General features: G+C 43.6%; 1 protein-coding gene across 3 annotated transcripts in view; it reads left to right on the forward strand.

Moving 5' to 3' along the window:
- Positions 1 to 1,637: 1,637 nt before the first annotated feature.
- The window catches only part of ctbp2l (C-terminal binding protein 2, like), an 86,746-nt gene continuing 63,624 nt past the window's right edge, over positions 1,638 to 24,759 (forward strand). For 2 of the 3 annotated variants that reach the window (XM_068582471.1, XM_068582472.1), the window contains exon 1: positions 1,638 to 1,993. Coding sequence is in view for 1 of the 3 variants with exons in the window: in XM_068582474.1 (XP_068438575.1) it covers positions 19,238 to 19,250 (13 nt within the window). In the remaining 2 variants the exon portion in view is untranslated. Of the gene's footprint in view, positions 1,994 to 19,222; positions 19,251 to 24,759 lie in introns of those variants that run through there. The other variant, XM_068582474.1, reaches the window with a different exon arrangement.

Here is a 24,759-nt window from a genome sequence, read left to right on the forward strand (position 1 = left end):
AAGTTCTATTAAAAAAAAAGAGGATGGATATCACTCATGTGATCACATACATTCACAAAGTCCCGGAGGTCACGTGCTTTGTCAAATCAATCGAGCATGGGTTAGTTCAGCATGGACAACTAAATCCAAATGTCTGGCGTTAGCGAAGCCGCAGCACGACTTGCAGAATAATCCCTGCAGAGAAAAGAAAAACTCCCAACATATGTTCTGTGTTCTCACTACTTACAACTACAAGACTTGCTCACTTCATGAGCTTTCATCCAACAGTGTCCCACAGTGATCAATTTGAAGGAAAACCATTAATTATATGCCGGATCTAAATAGGGTCAAAAAGACAGCCGTGCACAGGTCCCTATAACGTCTGAGTAATATGTTAAAGGAACACCATGAATTATAGATTCACTGCAGACATGAGCAGCACTAACACATACATAATTCCACACTGGGACAATAGAAACCTATTTTCTTTATAAGTGTCTCAACATATTTTTCTTTCTTCATTTGCTCATATTTTGAGGTGGGTCCATCCATCTCTAAAACCAAACTATGTTGTTGTTTTTACTTTTTCTATGTAAGTCTTTGTCATCTGGATTGGTTTTCGGTCAATTTACACAAATTACCAATTTGTATATTTTACAATTGCCCCTTCAGGTATCTGTCCTTGAAGACAGTTTGGGTTTTTAATCAACTTAATCCAGTTTAATTGTCACATATTGTATTGTTCAGAGGACAAGGTCTGGTGCCTTGCTCAAGAGCATTGCCCTGGAACTTTGTTTCAACTCATCCGGTCAGCTCTCTATGTACAAAATGTGTGTCTGCACATCTGCTGTGACCTAACACAGAAAAACAGCCGAAAACTGAATTTTTACCCCCCCCAAAAAATGTAAATTAAAAAGTGTGTAGAGTTGAGAGGACTGCAGAGACCTTGCCACACCGTCACATACATATTTTGATTAAGGTAGCTTTAAAGTTACATTTACAACAAAAAAGACAGTAAAAACTAGTTAGTGTCCTACTTACTTCAAATAATCCATCCACGATCAACTGTTTTTATTGGAACGAGGTATTTGATTAAAAAAATAAAAGCTCCTAAGAAAATAGGGGGATTTGTGGATTACTCACTGTAACAGTAATGTTGTGTTTCTTCTTATGTTAAATGCCATCAAATGAAAGGGCCGCATGAGTATTGAAACACATAAAACCAAAACTATCAGCATACTTAATAGGGGCAAGTCATCTTTTTTTTAAAATTATTTAGTTGTAGTGATCCTTTAAGGTGATTGCCTTTGGTGATAATTTGTAAACGCACACAAAACAAGGATACAGTCATTCCTGAGGATAAGAACAAGATTTCCCAATTGACCACTTCCTTTTTTGCTAACCGAGAAGCCGAAGGTGTGTGTATTAAGAGTGGTGGAGAAGGAGGAGGATGAGGAAGAGGAGGAGGAGGGGGCTATTTCTTCTTCTTGGTTTATGTCATTGGTTTAAACGACCCAAGACCCCGCCTTGATAGAAAAGGAGAGTTAGTGTGACTACAGCCAAAGAGAGAGGTGGGGGGGAGAGAGAGGGAGAGAGAGAGAGAGAGAGAAAGAGAGAGAGAGAGAGAGAGAGAGAGAGAGAGAGAGAGAGAGAGAGAGAGAGAGAGAGAAATAAAGCAGTGAAACAGTTAGACAGACACCTACTCGGCGCTTGCGAAAAAATACGCTTGGTCGTATTTGAATAAGCTAAAGGACGCGTCCAACACATTGTAGCCTGCACACGGGAGGTAGTCACTCCTCTCTATCCGACCGTTGCTTCCCATCTCTTTGAAGAAGCCGCTTTTGTAGCGCGCGCGCGCGAGCGCGGAGGATTAATAAGGTGGAATCAGAATTACTCCCAAATCTTCACATGAAACATTTCTCCCCGAAGCGGATGATGCTGCCGCCGCCGCCACCGTCGACGTATGCCTAAAAAGTCGGCTTCTCAACTTGCGACCAGACCGCCATTCACCCAGGTACGACTGCTTTTACAGGAGCAGCACCGCTCTGCACATTTGATTCATGTTGTGTGTGTGTGCGTGTGTGTGTGTGTGTGTGTGTGCGTGTGTGTGTGTGTGTGTGTGTGTGTGTGTGTGTGTGTGTGTGTTGTTTTCGTGTTTCGTGGGAGAGTTAGCTGCCGCCGGGGCTTCAGGGTCCGCATACCAGCTTTGACCATGTGTGTCCACCTCACTGCGCCACGGAGATGGGGAATGGTCGGGTGGGTTGCAGCCCGCACAAACACACACAAACACACGCGTACATAAACACACACACACACGCATATAAACCCACGCGCACACACGTAAACACACGGGCATTATTTCTGACCACGTAAAACCGAGCGTAACTGTCAAATGTTGACACGAAATAGCCCGCGGTTCCCCTCCAGTGCTGCCATTAGTCTCAATGCAATGATATTTCGGCAAAGACGGCGAGACTGTATTGTTTTTGCTTTCAACTGGAACCCATACGGGGAGTGTGTAGGTTAAAAGAAAAATAGGAAGTGCATTATTAGAGAGGGAGTGTGTGTGTGTGTGTGTGTGTGTGTGTGTGTGTGTGTGTGTGTGTGTGTGTGTTGAATGCTTGCGGAGTTGTGTGTGTGTGTGTGTGTGTGTGTGTGTGTGTGTGTGTGTGCGTGCGTGTGTGTGTATGCTTTCCAGTGAGGCTATTTGCTCATAAATCCTCTAATGCCTCACACTTGATCCTTCTGACTGAGTTTTTGTAGGGGAATAATGTTGTGAAAGACGTCATCCTGTGTAATCTTCCGCGCCGCTTGCTGCTGCTGCTGCTTAGCCTGAGCATCTTTTTTCTTCTTCTTTTTTTTCTTCTTTCTGAAACCCAAATTACTATGAAGCACATCTGCTGTCCAAGCTGCGTCACTGACCCTTCACATGTGTTTGTTTTATTCCAATTTCAAGACGTTAAAGAAGCTGATGCACATTATTACAGAGGATCAGAGGCTTCCTAAACTTTTTTTTTCCTTCTTCATCTCAGGGACATTTAAGTGATTAAAGCAGTGGATCAAACACCTGCATTTGATGACATGTTGCCTCAAGGAATCCCACCTGAAAGGCTTTTGTAGTTTAGTGTGAGGAGCTGCAGATCTGCACGTTGGCAAAGACAGCGTGGAGATAAGAACTTCATCCTTTTTGCAGTCTCTTGTTGTTGTTAAGTGAGTGAAAAGCAAGTGAAACCGAGCCTTATGTTTCTCCCTGGAGGCACCAAGCATGTGACTTTGAAAACCACTGGAGGAATAATGGACAGATTTAATTTGTTTGCAGTTCCCACTCTCGGAAACCTTCCTGCATTTTACTCAGGCAAATTAATCTTGTTTATAATTTACCGGGCTGATATTTGCAGTAAGGATTTAGCACCGGAGCCGTCTGTGTCAATTTGATAAAAAAAAAAAAAAAGGTCAGAGGAGTGCATCTTGTGTTTTTACAGCTACTGTTAGGTGCCGACAGTGTTTGAATGAGCCGCTAATTGCTGTGTGTTAACTTGTTAATTACACTCACTAAAGTATTCTTACACATCATTGGGCTAATTAATTAACTGATTGCTCTGAAAATATGACAACAGGACAAGTGTAGGATTAATGAAGAACAAGAGTTATCTTCATTTTCTTCAAACTCATCATTAAAAACATCATCAGTCATGGGTTCTTGTCAGCAACGTTCATTTCTAACCTTGAGTGGCACCTTTTAAAACAGTAATCTTGACATAATCAAACTGTATCATTTACGAAGAAGAACGGAGATTGTCAGACACAATAAAGCAAAGTTAACAACAGGAGAATTAGTTTTTTGGATGCCTGCAGGCTGATTACGGGATGACCTTGGTAAAGCAGCTCTTTGTCTGGGTGGCCATTTGTATGTATCGGACGAGAAAGGAGTGTGTGTGTGTGTGTGTGTGTGTGTGTGTGTGTGTGTGTGTGTGTGCCTCAAGGAATATAAGGCCACTACAGATGTGTGCAGCTTGGACATCTGCTCTGTTGTCGGCCTTTGTCAAGGCAGCAGTTAAGATGGTGGGCAGCTCGGCACGACAGGGCTCCCTTGTCAGAAAGCTCCATTAAACTGCTGCCGTCACAATCGCAGCAGGGAACCGGTCATAACACTGAGTAGTGTTCCTTTTCCCTCACATGCCAGGTACATTCACAATCATTACTGGTCCACAGCGGATCTATTATTTGTGTCTCTCTCCTTGAGACAATCAATTCTTCATTCATAGACAACCAACTTGCCATACATAAGTTGAGATAGCGGCACAATTATTTTTACAGAACCCCCCCCCCCCCCCAACACCCTTTCTTTTCCATTTACCTTCCCCCATTTGGAGACGGTGTTATCGTTAAGGATGGAGACCGTCGTATTTTCCAGAGAGGAAATTGAACAGACTCAGTTAGTCGACCCCGTGAAGAGCCTGCCCTCTGCCATCCTCTCCTCTGTTGCCGAGCAGCACCCTATCACTCAAGGCAATTGAACGTCTCGAGGGGGACCTCTGTTAGCCCCGTGCAATATTTATTACCATCCATCATCCCAAGACTCTGGCTCTACGGGTGAATAACAGTGGCTGCTAAGTTCTGTGTTAAAAAGTTCCCTCGCCAGCGACCATTAGAAGGGATTTATGGCGGCAGCTTCCCAGGAAGTGCTGTGAAAGCGAGACGGAGCATGTTTCAGGGTCCCTACACACCCGTTGGGCTGCAGTACCAAATATGTCACGGATCAGATTCTGACTGGTTGAAGAGCCGCCTGAACTTCTCTTTTACTTTTTCTAGTTTGTCTTCCTAATAGGTTTCAGGGCTCAAATTACTAGACTGGCAGAAAATGAATCTGCAATTTTGCTAATTGATTAACCGTTAAAGTAATTTATCAAACTCGCATGCTGAACATTTGCTCGTTCCGGCCTCTTAATTGTAAAGATGTGTTGCTTTTCTCTCTTGCATATCTTTGTTCTTTGAATACTTTTTTTGTGGCTGTTGGTTGGACAACAAAAGCAATTAGAAGAGAAGAGGTGACCGCGGGCTTTTGGAAGTTATAATGGATGTTTTTTTTCACATTTTTTAAAAACATTTTCTCAGCTAAACAATAAACACATTAATAGATAATCAAAGTAATCATTAGTTTGTTTCATCTAAAAAAAATAGAAAACGCAGTGCATCCGCCCTTAGTCATATCACAGTAATGTAACCACACATGTGCATTACATACATTATAATTACACAATTTAGTTCCAATATTTACTGCATTAAAAAGGAAATGTGTATATACAGCAAATACCTCTCTATATGCAGAGCAGTTATTTCCTTTGTAGCAAGTCTTACAGTAGAGATAGTAATGAGAATGATCTAATATTCACCACAGGCTTTAATAAGGATCATTTAATGTATGCATGCTGAGCTGGTAAATTCCGCCTCCATATCCTTTTGAATGAATCTGAGCGTGTGTAGTGTGTATTAGTACATCTGTGTGTTCACCACTTCTTGATATAGTCTTTGATCCTGCAAAGATGAAATGGCTTCTTTTTTCCTTTCTCCACTCGGATGAGATTGTTTGTTTGTCAAGAGTTGAAAACAATTGCAATGAATCTGATAGCGAGTGAAGCTACGCAGATGCGGCTGCGCTGTAAATGAATACCACTGCATGCTCCTTTTAGGTCAATTTGAATATATGTTTTTAATTGGTCTCTGAAGGGTAACACTTCGCTATTCTGCCTTCCTCAAAAGTGTCTGCATGATGTGACTATGTTGAGCCGAGGAGCCCCGGAGCAGCGGTGTTCATTTGAAGCCCGGCGAACATGCTCATTATCTCCAACCAAAGGCAAGATTGATTTAGCTGAAAGCTGGGGTGATTTTTGAAGAGGAAGAAAAAAACGTGGAGGTAGCACTGTGAACTGATCAAGACGGTGATTCTTGCAGCGGATTGCTCTTGGTCAAAATGAATAAGTTTGAAGCCCGGCGCTACTCTGTGTCTTCGCTACTCACAGCAACTAAAGGCGTCATCGCTCAGCCGGAGCTACTCTCTCATGTACTCTCTCATGCCTTCAAAACTCCTCTAACCTTTAGAAAATGGTATATTGAAAAGATATCTCAAAGAAACATTTTGCTTGTCATTCCCATTTCTTTGCTTCTCTGTTCACCTGAGGCACTCTTCATCTTCACTTTTCTTCGCACATTGAAAAGTGTGTACACGTGTGTGTTTGTGTGTGTGGGAGTGTGCTATCAGCGTTTCCCCCCTTGTCATTGCCTACTCCCCCATTGCTATAATTTCTTTGACAGTGTCAGCGATTGTGTTTTCGGGAGCTACACAGGGGTAAAGGATAATTGGAGCCGTGAACGTCTTTTTCATGGTAACGCGGAAAGTGGAACCCTGCGCCAGCGCTATTCTCTGTACCGTACAAAGGGACAAGATCCATGGATAGGGCTTGCATAAGAGATCTACAGTATTCTCCAACACAAACGGAAGTATTTATTCTGACTGAAATGGTAGAGCTGAACCTCATGTGGTTTCAGCGTTGGTTAGCAGATTATTTGATTGGATGTAGGAGAGTCGCTCTGTGTTTTATTTTATGATCTTGCACCACTCTACATTAGTATCAGGGGAGGGTGAGGTTGCCATGTAATGAAGTGAAAATACATCGTCTTTTAACCGTGTAAAAGGTCAAGTGACTCTTAGCCCCTGATGGCGATGTCAAAGACAGTCCTGTTCGCGTTAAGGTATAGTGTTGTCGCTCAAAGCAGCAGCATAGCAATTAGACTTATTAATTATTTTTCTTACAACTTAATACTCTTTCATTTTATGCATATTAATTGATGTGCTCCCGAACCCATACTCGCATAATCCACCAAGGATTTCTCAAAGGCAAGCACAAAAGGCTTTTATTATCTTAAGGGGGAAGTGGTCTTTTGGGACGTAAAGGGCCTCTGCTCAATTGTGTATTACATTATGAAACAGACGTAAGTGAAATGAAATTACAACATATCATCGGCACGGTGAAGGATCCTATTGAATAATTACCTCGGCAGAGCCATTGTTGTAATGCCGAACTCGTTCTTTTGGATGTGATGGAGGGGGGTTTATGAAGTCCTCCTGCAAAGGAGTAAAACACAGTTTCAAGGTTAAACTGTGTGAAGGCCAAATGTTTGGGGAGGGTGGATTAATTTCATGTCCCATAATGTGATTTGCAATATCTCCTCCTCGTCCTTGCCCTTGGTTTCTTTGGAGATGTACTAGCCTGATGAGAGCTGAGGGCAGAGGAGGGTAAATGAGGTGGTGGGGGGGCTGCCGTAACTACTGCCTGCATTTATAAGTGTTTACAGGACCACTAAATGAAATTATGGGAGATGATGCATGCTTACAAATTCGCCATCACTCCCAGTCCCTGTCTCATTACCGAGTGCAGATTCAGCGGATATCCTTCTGGTTCGCGGAATAGAAAATGAGTTTTTCTCTCATACATGCAAACATGGTCAAATACATAAACACATACAAACGTGTGATCACAAGAGGATGCAATTAATGACTGTGCATCATTAATTGCAGGGTCGGCTATGAAGGGAGGGGGACCACCATGATAACGACAGATCTGTTGCTGCATAGGCGGCCTAAGAAACACGCCTGCACTCGGCACTTTATCACACAGTATCTGAAGCTTATCCTCGCGTATCTGCATATCGGCTCAGTTAATGAATCTGTTGGGTTGTCTCGTTTCCGGCAAATTCTATGTTCTACAAATGTCTCCGTAGATATGTGTGCATTTCAGATGGCTCCATTACCGGAGATGAATTTGAACAAGCGCAAGGAAACCTCACGGTGTGTGTGTGTGTGTGTGTGTAATGTGAGGAAGTGATACAATCTGCGTTTGGGGTCAGCATATAGCGAGTGGGTGTACTGTACGCTCGTCGTGGGGGTGGGATCAATCTACTTCATGTTAAAACCTCACTGCTGACATATAACATAACTTGTTGAAATACATTGGAAAAAAAAATACTGTTATTAAAGAAACACTGCAATGATTGTTTGGACATCTTTTAGACTTCATACAATACAGATAAGGATGAATTTCCATGGATTTTAAACATTTGAGGGTGGCATTATCTGATATTTCAGAACGCTATGGCACACGATGCGACCATTGACACAATTCCCGCAGACTGCAACACGTTAGACGTTTCATTTTAATGTAAAGAAATGCAATTATACCCCAGATACTACACAGTGAAATATGGGTGACTATTTAATTTGTTTACCATTACCGGTGCTATAATTTCTTGTGACTCTAATCTTAGTGGAGGTGGGTTTATTTACGGTTTTGCCAATCCTGTCAAGGTATTTTTTTTCTCCTTTTGTCCCCAATTTGGTCATACTGCCACTTAAGTTAGTCACTGCTAACTCCGGGGGAGGGGGTACATAGTGTGTATATAGCCATGTGCCCTCACAGCCATGTGGCAGTTGTGTCTTTTCACCCAGCACCGTGCAGGCAACCCAACCAACCAGTATGACCAATTCACTGGTTTCCCTTCCTGCAAAAATTTCCAAAATTCAGAGAACTCATATCTGGAGTCGAAGCTTGTTCTTTCTTGTGGTCGTAGAGCTTTTTTTTCTTCTTCTTTCTTCTCCGTGCAACCTGTGCGCCCCACCAAAGAACACTTACCATCTGTTACTGGACCCAGCGGGCTCCATCAAGCTCAACCACACAGCGTTATAGTCCTAGACGCCACTCTGCGACAGTAGGCTAAAAGTTGTGGGCAGAACAGTCATCATGATCAGACAAACATTTAAAAGCACTTCTCAGATTCACCGTTTTGTACTCCGCCTCCCCAACACCGTCGATTCACGATCCCAAATCCCAACAGTGACGATGACGTTTAGCAGCCAGAAGTGGAATTGAACATGAAACATGCCATCACACTAGCAGAAAGAACGGGAGCCTCAAAGTCGTCACGAGGTGGGAGGTCAGAGTTACTTCACTCACACTCGGAAACAACATCAAGTGGCCCTTTTGGCCAAAATGACAAAATAGAGAATGTACTGTCTGAAGAGGAGAATGTGTACTGAAGCAGTCACCAGGTGTTTCTCAAAAGAAATGGCGGTGTGTTGTGCTAAAATCAATCTTTTTTTCCTTTCTTTTTTGTCAGAAAAGCTTCTGAAAAGACTTCTTATGTGACAGTCCTTGACTGTTCTCAGCTATCCTCGACAGTGGGGTTTACCACAGTGGACTGTGTCATCGCTGCTAGAGGAACTTGCACAGTTGTTAAAATTCACACACTGCGACAGGCCCGGTGGGCTGCTTACAGTTAGAGTGTTAGTTGAGTAAATGTAGGAAATCGTATGCTTGCCTTAAATTTTTTTTTTTTTTTTAACCTTTTGCTTCATGCGTTGCTATTGCACCAGAAAAGTGTATTTGTGTAGGAATAGAATTACCCTCATCTTGTCCGTCCCTCCCCTCCCCCGACAGTAGTTGCATGCGCTACCTGTCACAATTCTCCAGTGAAATCTCATCTTGTTCCCTTGTGGAAAGAGCAAGGAAAGAAAGGCTGTTTCAGGTGGCTGTTGCAAAAATGTCTTCGTATCTAGAAACCTCTCCCAGGACGTTCTTTGTGTACTCTGCTGGGCATGACCCTGCCACCTTTTTTACATGCACATAAACACAGATCACAAACACAATGCATGTCCTCCATTGAGCCATGACGCTGTCATTCGCTGTTCCATTTCTTCCGGGGTTTTCCAGGAAAAGGTATATTTCATTAAGCTCAGTATCACCTTTCCTTGCAGTGAGTGAACTCTTGTTTTTTTTGTTTTTTGTTTTGTTTTCAGATTGCTTCCTCTTCCACTGCAGCTGCAGTCTGATGCAGAGCTGAAGTTAGGTTTGTTTCCACCGCTCACTAACTTCCCACATTGGCCAATTGTTAAGGCGTATTCAGACAAACCACTGTGCTTACAGGCGCCCGGCCGCTTTGGGTTTATTTGCGATTTAGCTGCCCAGAATTGAGATGTAAGAAAAAAAAAATGATTGCAACCGTTAAAAAACTTTCCAGATTTATACAATCGTGACTCAAAGGTGTGAAAACGCTCCACGTGGGGCCTTGGCATCCGTTTCGTTCGGAGAATGAAGATCTGCTCCCTCACACTTTCCAATCTCTCGTCCCTTCCTTGCTTTTTCTTCTCCTCCTCCTCCTCCTCTGCACATTTCCATCTCCATTCCCCCTCCGCCCGGTGAAGGTCTCATTGCTTATGTAATGCTTCTAAACATTTGTGCAGCATTAGGGGAAGTCAGGCATGCCAAAACTGTGCAAAACGTCCCTCTGTGCACCCCATAGAGGTGGGACAGATGGCAAACCTCGTTCCCAGTCTTGTAAACTGCCTGTGACAGGAGAGATGGCGCATACACAGCTGAACTAGGGCAACGCTAACTAAGGCTTTACAGACAGTGGTGGACACAGTTGCTTGCACACTCATCAGGGAGATGCCTATTCTCTCATCTCAGTTTCAGTCTCACCACATTGCTTTTGGCTGTTAATTACGGCGCAGTTTTTTTTATCGATTCGCAAATTTGCGGAAAAGTTGGTCGTCACTGTGGCGTCGCTCCACCTGCGATCCAGGTTGTAGCTCGCCTGTAACAAAGGCTATCAGATTCTTGCATTGGATCATCCATCACGATGTTAAAGAAGGTGACCTGCAGTTGCTTTTCTAATTCAGTCGTTAATCACCGCCGCAGCAGAGTGTCGGGCACTTTCACTTTGGTCCCCCTTAACAACTCTCTGGGCAGAGTCCATTACGGAGTAAACAGACAGTGAAACGCTGAAGAAATGAATGAAGATGCCCGGCGCAGAACCCCCAGAGGTGAGATCAAATGGCAAGCTCGGTGATGATGAGGGATGTTTATGGCTGGCACTCTATTAAGAGGAGGCTCTTCCCTGCTGGCGCATAATGAGCATCTACCTTGTGAAATGGTTGTTCTGAAGCTTTTTCCTTACTCTAAATTACCGGTCATTTTCATCAGAATGTGCACTAATTGCTCTCAGCGGCGAGTCGGGGGATGAGCCACCAATGGAGAGAATGAGTTTTAGGGTAACTTGGCAAGGTGACTGGCTCATGGCAACATTAGACATGTTGATTTGAATAAATCTCCCAACACCATATTTCCCCCTTTTGTGTGTTAATGAAAGACAGTTATGTCCTTGGAGGATGATATTTCAGGCCTGAACTCTTCTTCTTTTCTCTGTGTACACGGGAACGCCTCCTCCAGATGTCCCCCACCGCGGGAGGCTGTGAGGCACATGCATGAGGCTTACCGCCAACCACACACACACACACACACACACACGCACACACACACACACACACACACACACACACACACACACACACCGTCAGATCACCTAATGTGGGGCCACTTCAGCTGAACTGTTACAAAATAAGACAAGAGCAACAATGGCAGAAATAAGACTGCAGAGCGTTGCATGTTGTTTCTATCAAGAAGAGAGTTGCATATTGCAGCAGTGTGTGGGGGGAGAGAGAGGACAAACATCTCAGAAAAGGAGAATGTTTTCGGAAACCACAGACAATGTACCATCTGCACACGGCGGGGTGTGTGAGCGACACCGGACTACTGCTGTGAGGAACTATTGCATTGTTATTAAATGGCTGTTGCCTCACTGGCAGCCATATTAAAGGCTCAGATCCTGTGCCTGATGCAAGGCAACGAGGAAGAGGGAAGAGAGGGTGGGGGTGAAGAAAAAAGAAGCTCGAACCAGCCTGGCCTTCTGGACATGATGACACAATGTGCAGCTGCGATGGCACAAATTTGAAAATGGCGGTACAAAATTCTTCAAAATGAAAAGTGAGAAAAGAGACATTTTTTTTCACTCTCCTTCTCCTCCAACCGCTCTCCCTCCTTCTCCCCGCCCACCACCTCTATTGGCTCAGCATATGAAACAAAGTGCAGCAAAAGGACACTTGCACTCAGAAGCTTGTGGCTTAAATATGCAAACATAGCAGCTCAATCCAGACCAAGTCTTGTTGCGGCGGGCCGATTTCCCTTTTCATATTCAACTTTTCCTCACGCTCACCATGTTAACTTGAGTCACTCTGTAACCCTCGAGCGGTTCATCTGCAAAATTAATTTCATCTCGCACATGCTATAAAGTCACGTCCTCTCTTTTCATGGCTGAGGAGTCTTGATCCACTCCTGCTTTAGCGGCGTGTTGACTTATTGACGCTCCGTGCCCTTTGAGCACACTGAACTAGTGGCAGGCAGTGCATGAAATGCCGCTGAAGAGTAAAAGTTGATTAGCTCCCATTGCTCCTGCTCATCTCATTCTCTCACACTCAAGGCAGTAAAATGACTCTTGGGATTGTGCACTCTGCTAACAATTTCTTGTTAAACTTTCTTTGTGCCAGAGGTTATTGAATGCATGGTTACTGACTTATTTGTTGCAGCTTCTGCCTATATTGTGTGAAGACTTTTTCCTTCTTTCCTCGAAATGTTTTCTTTTCTTTTTTTTTTTTACCTTGAACAAACTGCAGGGCTTTTGACAATCGTCAGGGATTTCTATTCTGTCCAGCCTGGTCTGGTGTGTCTCTTGTGCACCCTTTCAGTCTGAAAGGCCAAAAAAAAAAACAGTATTCATTATATTTAGTTTGATTTTTTTTCATTTTCTGGCTGACCAGTTTTGCCACTTAATTTAAATAAACAGCGGTACGCAATTATTTTAACAATTGTTAGGTTAATGTGTCTTGGCAAGTGGCATAAAGTACATTTTTCTACATTGTTGAACAGCATTTCTTCAGACCAATCTTAGGTTTAGGAGCCCAGCTGTAGTCCTGGTGGCAGAACTGGTTTGATTGAGGTTAAAGCATGTTCAGGCAATATTTGGTGTGGAGGAGATAAGAGATAATTTCATGTCGTTACATTGAACCAGGTGGGGACCTTTACCTGCCCTTGGGAAAATTGAACTAAACTAAGTATTTTTCCATCTCAAAGTAAATGCGTGGGTAGAAAAATGTTTTAATATTAGCAAAACTTCAGCAGCTCAGTTCGTTCTCTCCTTTCAGCAACTGTGCAAGGAGAGAACGGTGACTGCCCACAAATGTGCATGTGCACTCGAGCACTTCTGTTTTCTTAACAAAAGTTTCCATGGGCCTGATTTTTGGAGGCCGTCATCCCGCTCGACAGAACCTGACATTTAGAAAAAGGTCTGTTGGGAGGATTTGTTTGCGGCGGCGTCAAATTACAGTGGCACAGAGAGATCGGGAAAAAAAGGGAAGGATGGAGGAAGAAAACGGCTCCTGCCTTATTTAAATGTCAGTTCTACGAGGTGAATGCCTAAGCTTCTCTCTCTTTTTTTTATGGCATTACATGGGCATTTTTAACAATAGAAAAACATTTCTTTCCATATTTTATTCTGTGCATGTCTCCGTCTTTCTGTTTGGCTCGGGCTGCGTTATTGGCAGCCGGCTTTAAGGCTTGTGAAGCTTTGCCAACATCTTGACAGTAACCACAAACCATTTAGTTGTTTTTTTTGTGTAGGTACGGACTGAAGGACCAATCACTCGGGTCCTGTTTGGATTTGAGGTTTATGCGGGACTATGCATGCGGCAGTATACAATACATATTAATTTTCCCGCTCTCCGGCTCTCCATCTAAGTGCAGGAACAAAGTAAGAATCACTTGAAGTACAATCTGGGGGAGGAAGAGCAGACGAGTAAAATAAGCTATTAGTGTTCTGCAATGTCCCTATATGATGAGGGATTTCTATTACTGTATGTAAGGGCGTTTTTTTTTTCCCTCTTTCCTTCCTTGTTGGCACTCGGTGCACTTATGAGTGCATATGTGACTCTGCCTGTCACTGACCTTTTTTAACAAGGATGAGAGGACCAAAATACACCCCGTGTCCCTCGGTGATGATCGTCAAATGTCACTCAAACTGATGGACTGCAGCCAAGCAGACGCTCATACTGAGCTTCCAACAATAGTAAGGAGGAGGAGGTTGCCGAGCCCTCTATCTCCTTTCCTTGACAAATAGCTGATGACACCTTTGGATTAAGCCCTCACAAGTCATGCCAGCTGCTGGAATCAGATGACAAGTACCTCCATTTCTATGTGTCTTAATCTGTTTCAGATGCTCCCAGCTTCATATATAACTGTAATATTCATCACCCAGACGCTGCCTGAGACTGTCAATAAATTATGCGACTCAAGTGACGCCTAAACTTGACAACTGTTTCCTGAAAGGCGTTTGCCCTTTTGCCTACTTTTTCATTTTTGCCCTAACGCCGTGACACATTTTATTGGATTCCTGTCCTGACTGCGAGTGCACCACAAGGACTCGGAGCTATTCGCCGAGCTGCCTTGAAACTTCAGTCAGCACAAATTCCCACATTGCCAAATACAGACATTTAAACTCTGCTACTGCAAACAGAACATCTATTTTAACTAAGGCATTTCCCATAATTAAACTAATGTATATGCGAGTATGCTGGGGTGGCTCCCCTGATTAATGGAGCAATTACATAATCCATTACACTGAATTATGAATGTGCTAATGATGAGCTCATGTTGGGTAATGATTCCTGGAGTTTGCTTGTGTAAAATATGGAAAGAAAAGTGGAGAGGACTTCCTGTGTTTGCAGATGTTCCCTCTAATCACGAGGAGGTACGGCTAAAGCGGAAAAAGAAATGTGCTACTTCCTACGGAGGCTGGCTCCTCCACCAGCACGGGTCATTGCTTCCCGTTGTCGTAGGAACGCCTCCCACTGTTTCCACTAAGACTGGATGTCGTAGATTTGAGGATCTCCTGCTATGAAACACTAAAGGCCATGCAAATTTGAAATAATGTTTTATGTAATTTCTTTGAGGGGAATATAAAGTGTGGAATTAAAACAAAAATAAGAGCACATGAAAACGACACGCAGGATCACAGTTGGCGACTGAGCGCCGTCGTAGTCTTCTTGGCCGAAACCGTTGTTGGCTTTTAAGCAATAATTTCTTGTTTACCTTCTCGTCTGTTTGCTGTGATTTTTATCCTGGACGTGTTGTGCCGCAGACGCCTCGAAATAGCTCTTCTCTTCGGGAATCGGTCTTGGATATTTGTTTTGAAGTAAACATCAGCTGGACACTTAATTTGTCTAATTAACCATTGATCCGTTGATCAACTAATCAATGCTGCTGCAGGTGATACTGCATTTAGCTCGGTGAAGACAGTGGACACATCTGTTTTCATGCCAGATGATCAATTTGTCTTTTAAAGCGCGTCGATATAGGATGATTTTTTTTTCTTTTTTTTTCTTCTTATTTTTACTTATTTACTTGCTTAAATATTTGTATTCTTTATGGCCCTTTTTTGACCAGATGCATGGCTAATTACTTTCATTATTTCTTACTTTCGAAGGATTTATTCCTCGTTAAACTGTAAAAATAACTAAATAAAATTTTAAGTATAAAAAACTAAAACTGATGTAACTTTTGGGGCGAAGCGGCTAAAGGCCAAAAGCTAGTCGCACAATTAGAGAAGAGCCCTAATTCAGCAACAATGTCCACCGTAAACGATTAGTCATGCCAGACCAAGGCTTTAACGTCAAAACCCCCGAGTGTGTTGAATTGGTGCAACATGGGTGCAATATAAAGCTAGAATTATAATGTCCATTTTGCAAGAAAAAAAATGTGTTAAGTCTCCTTTCAAACATTGCATGGTTTCGCCTTGAACCGCTGTGTACCCACATCGCTATTTCTTATTAGAGTAAAAAAAAACAGTGCTGTTTTACAAATTTCATTACATTGGTCCCACCTTGTTAAATAGGAAATGAACGGCAGGAGTGGGAATGTAGAAAGAAGCAGAGGAGACCTGAGTAGATGGATGCGGAGATGACCTTGATAAACGGAAGCAGTCAAGCCGATGAGTTGCACAAGGATTCATTTCTTTTTGGCAATTGATATGGTTCCTTAAGATTGAGTGAAACGAAGATGCCCGCAGTGCTTGGAGCACGGTGTGTTTTTCACATGTCGCTGTTTATTTTCCTCACACGACTGTTTAATAATCTTGTCGGTACATCTCCATGATGCGCTCATGCAGAACGTCTGATGTTGAAACTGGCATCTGGCCTCTCTTGTGCTCGCTTTGGTTTCACTCGGGTTACATGCTCCCAGCTAGAGCAGCGTAACGCTAACAACACGCTCCGTGTGCAGGTGGAATTCTGCTGAAAGGTAAAAAAAAAAGAGCTCTTTTAAATTATACATTTTTGAGAGTCACAAGACACCTGAACTGCAAGCTGCGCTTTACTTCATTCATAATTAATTTTAAATGCATCTGTCTCACGGTGGCAAAAAAATAAATAAATCAGATGCTGCCAATTATCTCAACATTTCTGATCTGTTGTTGTAACAAGCTCTTTTTGTGTGAAATAACAATCTTCCTTTTGAGCATTTGACAAGTCTTCAACTTTGCTGTCATCTGCAATGTTATTGTATTTACCCGTGACAAGATATGCTTTTGTATCCTGTAAACAAGGAAGAGTCTGTGTGCCACTCACAAACAGTTATTGCTTGTGGCTGAGAAATGCTAAAACCTGAATATTTAACAACGAGCTGAACCCATCTCTTGACTTCCCAGCGGCTTCATTGCGGATCTTTTGACACAAACTGCACTTTCCCTTTGGTCAAAATCAGACGCAGCAGGAAACACTTCTGTTGATTAGTGGGTCCAGGGGCTGCGACGTGATGTCTCTTCACGTCTGAACGCTCGTGGAAGATGGGAATAAATTGCGGAGGGGAAAAGTAGCGTTGGCTGGAGATGCCGCCCTAAATCCCAGAAACAACCGCTTTCAGGCCTTTGCTGCTATGCTGTTTGCTGAGTAGTAGCATTACCATTATACTGTCACTGATGGTCGTGATCTGTGGATGCAACCTCCAGTTCCCATTGGTTTTACAGCCTTTCTGTCATTTACATGCATCTTGTGTTCTCTTATTTATTCTCTTCTTGTTGTATACTGCCCTTTTCATTCTTTATGCGCAGGCAAAATTGCCTCAGTCAGCCAACACCTTGGACCTTATGACTACAGTCGCATCGCAGTTTATCCAGTTTGAAGTAATGCTACTGAAAACATTGAATCTGTATTCTTCTGTGAATTCACGGATGTTTATATGGCATCTCTGGAGAACAAGAGTTAATTGCAAAAACAAGTTTTAATTGGGCTTGTGTTTACAAAATGTTGCCTTCATGCCCTAGTTGCACATACAAGAATAAATGGGTTTCTCAGGAGATTTATTTTTTCCTCTAAGCATTATATACATGGTGTTTGTGTACTTATTAAACACTATCTTTTTGTCTTGATGCAGCTCTCTCTGTGCAACAACAACTTCTAATAATCCACAATATTCACCAGTCCTCTTTTAGTTGCGATGATTGACATCCATTATTTTTCAGCCCACAGGGTCTGTTCTAAGCTCGCAGCAGATGTGTCTGCATTAGACGTGGTTCATTTGAAGTTCAGTGTGCGAGTCCATTTTCTTAGGTAAACAAACCAGCTAGTCTCCCAACTTCCAGCTGTGGACACTTATCTGCTTATCTCTGATAGAAAATTGTCTTCTTTCCATACTGTGAGCTCTCCGTGCTTTCCTAAGGTGTCTCCAAGTGTTTGTATGGTTTGAGAGCGAGAGAGAGAGAGAGCGAAGTGCGCCGTGAGCTACTCGCTGAAAGGAAAAAATCACCAGCGTTTAAAGCTTGTAAATTAATTCTGTCTGTATTTTATGGGGGAATAATTGCTACAAGTGAAAAGCAAAAATCCTTATTTAGTTTCAAGTAAAGCAGTAAAAGGTTGTGGCTGGTGGAAAACCGTGTCTCCTCTCCAGGTAGAGCCGGGAGAGCTGTTTTATTACTTTGGTCGGAATTGCAAAGAGGGAAAACATGAGTTTTAATGATGAGTTTTGTTAGTTTGTGTACTGTACATGTACTTGTCGAAGTCCCATCTGTTGGCTATTTTCTTTCAGATGTGCACTTTTTTTTTTACATGAGCTTGCAATTCGGCTCCATTTTTATACTTTTTACTATAAATCATAATAGCGGTCTGACTAGCAGTCTAAATTGAATGTAATCACATTGAAGACAAAAGTACAGAATGCACGATGTTAAATACATCGTCAGAGAGATGTTGACTAGGCATCGCCTTCCACTTTCTTAGAGCACTGTAATGCAGTTTTCTTATGAAAAATGGGTTTAATAAACCACTATTGTAGTTACGAGCCATTTCAGTTGTTCAGGAGATTCTCCTTCAGTCAAATTAGTCTATAAAACGAGTTTTCATTGGTTTTACTATCCCCTCGCGCAGCGCATCGCTAAAGAGGATTTAAAAAAAACTTCGAAAACCACATTAATCACAAGACCTTCAGTCTCCCTCCTTTTTAAAAGTGTAACTTTCAGTCCTGCCCACTCCCTGCAGAAGGAATTCAACACGAGTCCTGCCATCGTGGTGAAACTAGAGGCTCCCTTCTGCTTCTGAAAGAGGTTCATGTGTAGTGAAGGTTCCTCCCTGCTCTCCAGGCGGCCGTTACAGTGGGCCTCTGGGCCCCGGGCCACCAGCTCTGCCTTGTTCCGCTCTGCTGGCTGCGTTGGCCCTGTTGTGAAATGTGATCAGTCGGCTCCATTAGGGGCCCGGGTGCCGTTGTTGGAGTCCAAGCGGCCCGATCCCTGGCTGTACTGTACCACTCAGGAGTTGATCTCCAGAAATTGGTCGGAGGGAGGGAGCGTCTGATTCCCCGTTGTACGATTACTGATATCAATGCGTCCCCGTCAAAATCACTCACCCTCTTCATGTTATGGTGCTCCTCTCTGGACTCTTTCTCCCGCTCTTATTTTCAAACCAAGATGCACCCCGTGTTCCGTTTTGTTTAAAGAAACTGCATCAACAGCCCAGTCGAGTCTGTTTCTGACCAATGGAAGAGGAGGAGGCGGGTACTATAGCCAACACAAACCAATGCACAAGATTGTTAATGAGTTTGAACAGGGGTGACGATTGAAATGAAAGCAGAATATTTAACAATACTTAATACCTTTTTTTTCATTTTAATAAATTCAGCACATAGATGGATGGAGAGATGGATTATGCAGCAGAAGTGGTTCAAGACTCATCTGTGGAGGATTTGATACTTTTTTGGTGCTAGACTAGGCTGCTGTATGAGTCCACTGCAACCACCTTGAGCAAGCTACAAACTTCTTGAAGCCACCTGTCATGTCTACAGGGGGTGAGTGTTAGATACTCGAAAGATACATTTTCTAGTAAAACATCACTTTCAGCCATCGCGTAACCTCTCTTCCATCCCCGCTGTGGCCAAAATGCAGCAGCTTTGAAGGGTTCTAGTGTGTGAAGTGGACTTAAGATGAGGGAGATAGAGTTTATCTTACCGGAGCAGAAGTACAATCAGAGTTTTTATAAACCAAGGAATGGTTTAGCAAATCTGACTGATTGATTTCCATGAATTTTGTCCAGATAAAACACTTTACTTTTTGAGTGTCTGACGCGGACACGCTAAAGGATTCATCCCACTCCAACATCCCAGTGCATCTGCAAATAATCCGCTCATGTTGCTACAGGTGCCAATCGCTGAAATTGTTATTGTTGCTCCTCAGATATTGACTATTGGGAAATAGATTTGTAGTTTTTGCACGGCTGTTCAAGAAAAACAATTGTCAGCGTGGTGGTCTCTTGTAATGATAAGGACATAAACAAAGGGTGTAGATAGTGACACATGGGCCAAATCTTCATTTTCTTTATCATAGTGAGCAGGCAGAGAGAGGGAGGGAGAGAGAGAGAGAGAGAGAGAGAGAGAGAGAGAGAGAGAGAGAGAGAGAGAGAGAGAGAGAGAGAGAGAGAGAGAGAGAGAGAGAGAGAAGCTCTGGTTTTAGACACTGATTGGATGACCAGTGCAGTGGATACAGCTCCTTTATGGAAATGTGGAAGCTAACGACAGTGCTTCCGCCGCAGCGCAAGTTCGTCTGCTTTGCATGAAATCAACTTGGCCGCCTGTCAGTGTGTTGCTCTGTAATTAACCTGGTGAGGCCCAAAACGGGAGCCCTCCGGAAGGCTTCATTAACCTGTGCCTAAGAGGTGGCCATTGTCCTCTGGCTCCTGCGACCCGCGCTAAGCGACCACAATGCTGCACATATTTTCACGGCTATAATGGCTGCCAGAGACACAGACCCACCTGCTAACATGATGAAATTACACATGGATGTACATGACAGTGCGCCACACCATTTCAATTACTACTAATGCTGAAATGATAAGTTGTAAAGACCATTGACAGGAAATTATTAATCCAATATTTTGGCTAATTTCTGCCTGATTGTTGACAATTAATAAAAGCAATCAACAATCAAATGGGAGGATTTGTTGCTTTTCTGTGTATTCAATGAATTAGTTATTGAATATCTGTTTTTAAACTCTTGGTTAAAGAAACAAAAGGTATTATGAAATGAAGATGTCCCACTGGGCTGTGTTATTATATGGGCAGTTTGCGCCATTTTAAAGAAAACAATGAATTGAAAAAACTAAAATAGATTATTTAGAGCTGTCAGCTCCAGCCCTATTCGCTCTACATCTCTTTGCACATGTCGATGGAGCGCAGCAGCTTTCTCCTGCGGTTCACTTCACCCGTTTGAACTTGAGGTGGAACAAAAGTCGGGCTTTGTCAGGTAAGGACATGTCATTTCGCGGAGTCGCCCTCATGCCCCGCCTCCTCTCATCCCGCCCAAATTGAGCCGTCTTCTTCTTGTTTAGTCAGCTTGATGTTTGAGCGTATTTTTCACAACATCAGCATGCAGCACTGGAGAACCAGGACTCAGGGGACTCTGGCTCTGTACGTCTATATGTGTGTGTGTGTGTGTGTGAGAGAGAGAGAGTGAGACTGCGAGAGAGAGAGACTGCAAGGCTTGTCTTCAGTCATTGGAGTAGTCTGTATGTGTGTCATCTCCGGAGTACAACACCAGCTTGGCCCACTTCTGCCTGACCGACTAGACTCTACAGCTCATCCGGGCTCTTCCCTCTTGTCTCTTTGTGTTTAATTTTCTCTCTCTCACTCTCTCGCGCTCTCTCTCTCTCTTCCCTGTGTGGGGTCCAGTTCTCATGTCTCTCCTCGACAGTCAGAACAGCACTACCCAAAGCTCGCAAAGATGTGAGATCGTCCCAGGTGAATCGAGCAGAAGGTATTGGCTCACAGCCAGCGCCAACGATGAATCCGACAGGACCACCCAGCGCACATTCACTCTCATGGAGCTCATATCCACACTAGTGCAAAGCACACACACACACATCTAGGTCAGAGAGTGAAACGGGAAGAAAGGGGGACCCTTTAGCCTACATCACGGCAGTTTTTACAGGCTGCAGGGGCTCGGAGACCTGTGCTAAACAATACGCTCTCCCTGCTCATCTATAACTAAAACACAAAATGCATTAGGCTTGACATGGAGGGAGGCTGTCAAACCTTCCAGCCCTGAAACTTTACTGCATTCTCAGTCACTGCCAAGGATGGACTGGAGATTGCAACACCCTTGCTGCAGAGCGATTACTCCAGAGATAACATGCTGTCAAATGTCAGGTAGCTGGGTGATGCCAGCCATGATCTCACACGCTCTGTTTTTTGGTTTGAGATTTAAAAGGCCTGCGCACAGTAGATATCACACATTGACATGTGATCTCCCTTTTGAGTTTTAATGAGGAACGTGTTCGCAAACTCTTGCCTATTCACACATCCATCACTTGCTGAGCAACACGAGTATGCATTTTTAATCATATTTGGTGAATGCAAGTGCACCATTCAATATTTTTTTCAGCTCTGGTCTCTGTCTCTTTCTGGCAATTTTAGGCACTAAATATTCCAATGTGTCCATGAGCTATTAACTAACTGTGTCTGTCTGCTTTTTGGTGCTGAGCAGAGAGCGTACTGTGGGTTTTAAGAGCTTTTTTTTCTTCTGAAAACAGCTGCGTGCTGCGCCCCGACACCGGGAGAGTGTCGGGCCGCAGAAAAACAGTAAAGTTGTCGACTGGAAAGCTAAACAATGAAATCTGTAAAGCAGACGACCCCTTACACATTGTTACGATACGATGGTAATACAATATGTGTTGATTATGGATGCTTTAAAAATTGTTTGAAAATGTAATTCAACACTAGGGTTGCATCGTCTTGCCTCACATTTATTCAGAAAACTCCTCGCAGGGTTTGACATTTTGACGTTTTCAGCGGTGATGGCTTAGCAAGCGGTGTGTTCGTCCAATCAGGTGTCTGGAAGGGTTCATGTCGATGACTCGATAAAGGAGAGCACAAGAAATAAAGAACAAAGTTGAAACAAATGGATCCAAACAGGAAGAGTACGAATTGTTCCACATATTTTTGGTGTGCAGATCTTTTCTACGCAATTATTGATGTATATTTTTTATATTTTACTCGGAAAACGATTCATTCTGACATATAAAAAGTACAAATTTGCTCACATGAACAAAACTTCATGAAAAATAAAATACATTCTTGGAGATGGCATTAGCAGGCAGCTCACACTCCGATCGCACACATCACCGGGTAACTAGGAGACAGTGTCAGAATGATGGAGACTATGGACACACCATCAGCATCGTGTGTGTGTGTGTCTGTGTGTGTGTGCACATAGCCTCTGTCCAGGGCCTTCCCCGAGCCCGTGGCCAAAAATGTCACTCCGGGCTCATTATGCCATTAGCTGCCTCAAGCCTCAGTCCATTTGCTGGGCAAGGAGTGTGACGGAGCCCTTTCACAGGGTCACCCTTCCTGTTGGAGGCCAGTCAGCTGAGAGATGTGTGTGTGTGTGTGTGTCTAAGAGAGAGACAGAATGCATTTGACACTCATCGCGATTTAGCACAGGATGTGATCTGTGTTATGTATGTAATCACTCCATATATATATTTATATATATGGTTTGCGTTGCTCCACATTGTCTGTTGTAATATCTCTCACAGACAATGAGCAGATCAAGAAGATGGATTTGTTGTTTGCTCTGCTGCGAAGCAGTAACGGCATACCCTTTGAGCGCAGCTCGCCAAACCCCCTGAATCAAGTCTAATGAGGCATCTGTCTGTCATTTTAACAGACACATGTTCAGGCAACACTTCATATCCCGGGCGCAGGAGGGGTTAATCCATCAGACGCGAGTGTTCTCGTGCAGCCGAACTCTATTCCCGGGCCGATGCATCGCCTGAAGGCGACGACCAGCTTATTTTCTCTGCATATTCAAAAGTGCCTGGAGAGGTAGCAGGCAGGGCCTCGGGAGGGAGTGGATAGCAGGGCGAAGAGAGGAAGTGGGAAGACAGAAACTGGAGTGGAGAGAAGGGGTGGGGTCCTTATTAAAAAAATGTAACAACAAAAAATCCAATAAATGATTCTCTAAATACCCCCCCCCCACCCGCCCCCATTCCTGTCCATGTTGAAAGAAGGGCCAGCTTTGATCTCCGGGGCCCTTTGAAATGATCTGAGAAACGGGAGAGACAGAGACGCGAGGGAGGGGCAGGGGGAAGTGAGAGAGACAGGGACAGGAAACGCCACACCTCCATGCCTGTTGAGGGGTGACATCACAGGTATAGATGCAGGGGGAGAAGTGCAGGGCGGCGAAGTGAGGGGGGAGAGGAGACGGGGGGGTTCACACAGTTAAGCTTCCAGATGACGGCTGAGGTGCTGGGAGTTGTTGCGCTGCAGCGGCTCTGTGGTAAAGTGAGCTGTTTGAAGGCCTCGGCGTGGATACGCCTGGGGACAGATTAGCTTCCCTTTAACCCCAGAGATCAGTGGGGTGGTGGCAGATGCCTCTTCCCCACTCCAATAACAAATTGGACTTCTTCCTTCCTCAGAATTGTGAAGTACTGCTGGATGTAAATCACATACATTACTGGCTCTGCCATGCTTGGTGGCCCCTGTAAAGAGTCTGTTGCCAGCTGAGGTGAGAAAGCTCTCCTCTGCACATTTCTGAAATTCTCCTCCTTGCAGTCATTAATTTTTCTTTACGTTCACAGCTGGGCTCAATGACTAGTCGCAGCGGCATTAAATCTTCCGGTTCTACGGTATTTTATGGGCTACATTACGCGTTCGGTTCTGTCCGTTATTAAACTTCCGAGTGTATCTGCGGGTCATGTGACTCACCTCACTGACCCGGCTTGTAACTTAATGTTGAACAGGCGGCAGACTGTCCGCAATGTCCTTGCTGATTGCGAATGCAGAGGCACAGATGCATGTTCGTTTGCTGCCATTAACTGAAAGGACAACCTTGTGTGCTTGTTGTGCTGTGACGGGGGAAACGAAACGCTTTGTTTTGAATCCCAGCTTCAGCTGCGGCGGTGCGTTAAGACTGATTACTTTTCACGGATGTAATTTGTCTGAAATACCCATTCAGAATTATATTCTTTCAGATCGAATCATAAGTTTGACTCGCCGGTGTGGTCTTCAATTTTCACAAGTAGAAGTTGACTGGTTTGGAAAATCAACACAGTGACATTCACCAAAAAAAACATAATCCTGCATATCTGTGTCTGTCTCTCTTTATTTATATTATCGGGATTGCTTTCTTTTATCTTCCTGTAAAAAAATTGTCACGGGTTTATTTTCAAGTCGGAAAATGTATCCAGTCAAATGTGATTTTTGGGCGATAAGCGAAGCTGGAACTATTATGTTACGTTGTTATTCCATATCCATCTAATTATAGCGGTGTAAAATAGCCATCAGCCACAACTATGGTGTTAAA

Source organism: Clinocottus analis, unplaced genomic scaffold, assembly GCF_023055335.1.
Source record: "Clinocottus analis isolate CAN_PGR_092001 unplaced genomic scaffold, fCliAna1.0.p SCAF_19, whole genome shotgun sequence".
Lineage (NCBI taxonomy): Eukaryota > Metazoa > Chordata > Actinopteri > Perciformes > Cottidae > Clinocottus > Clinocottus analis.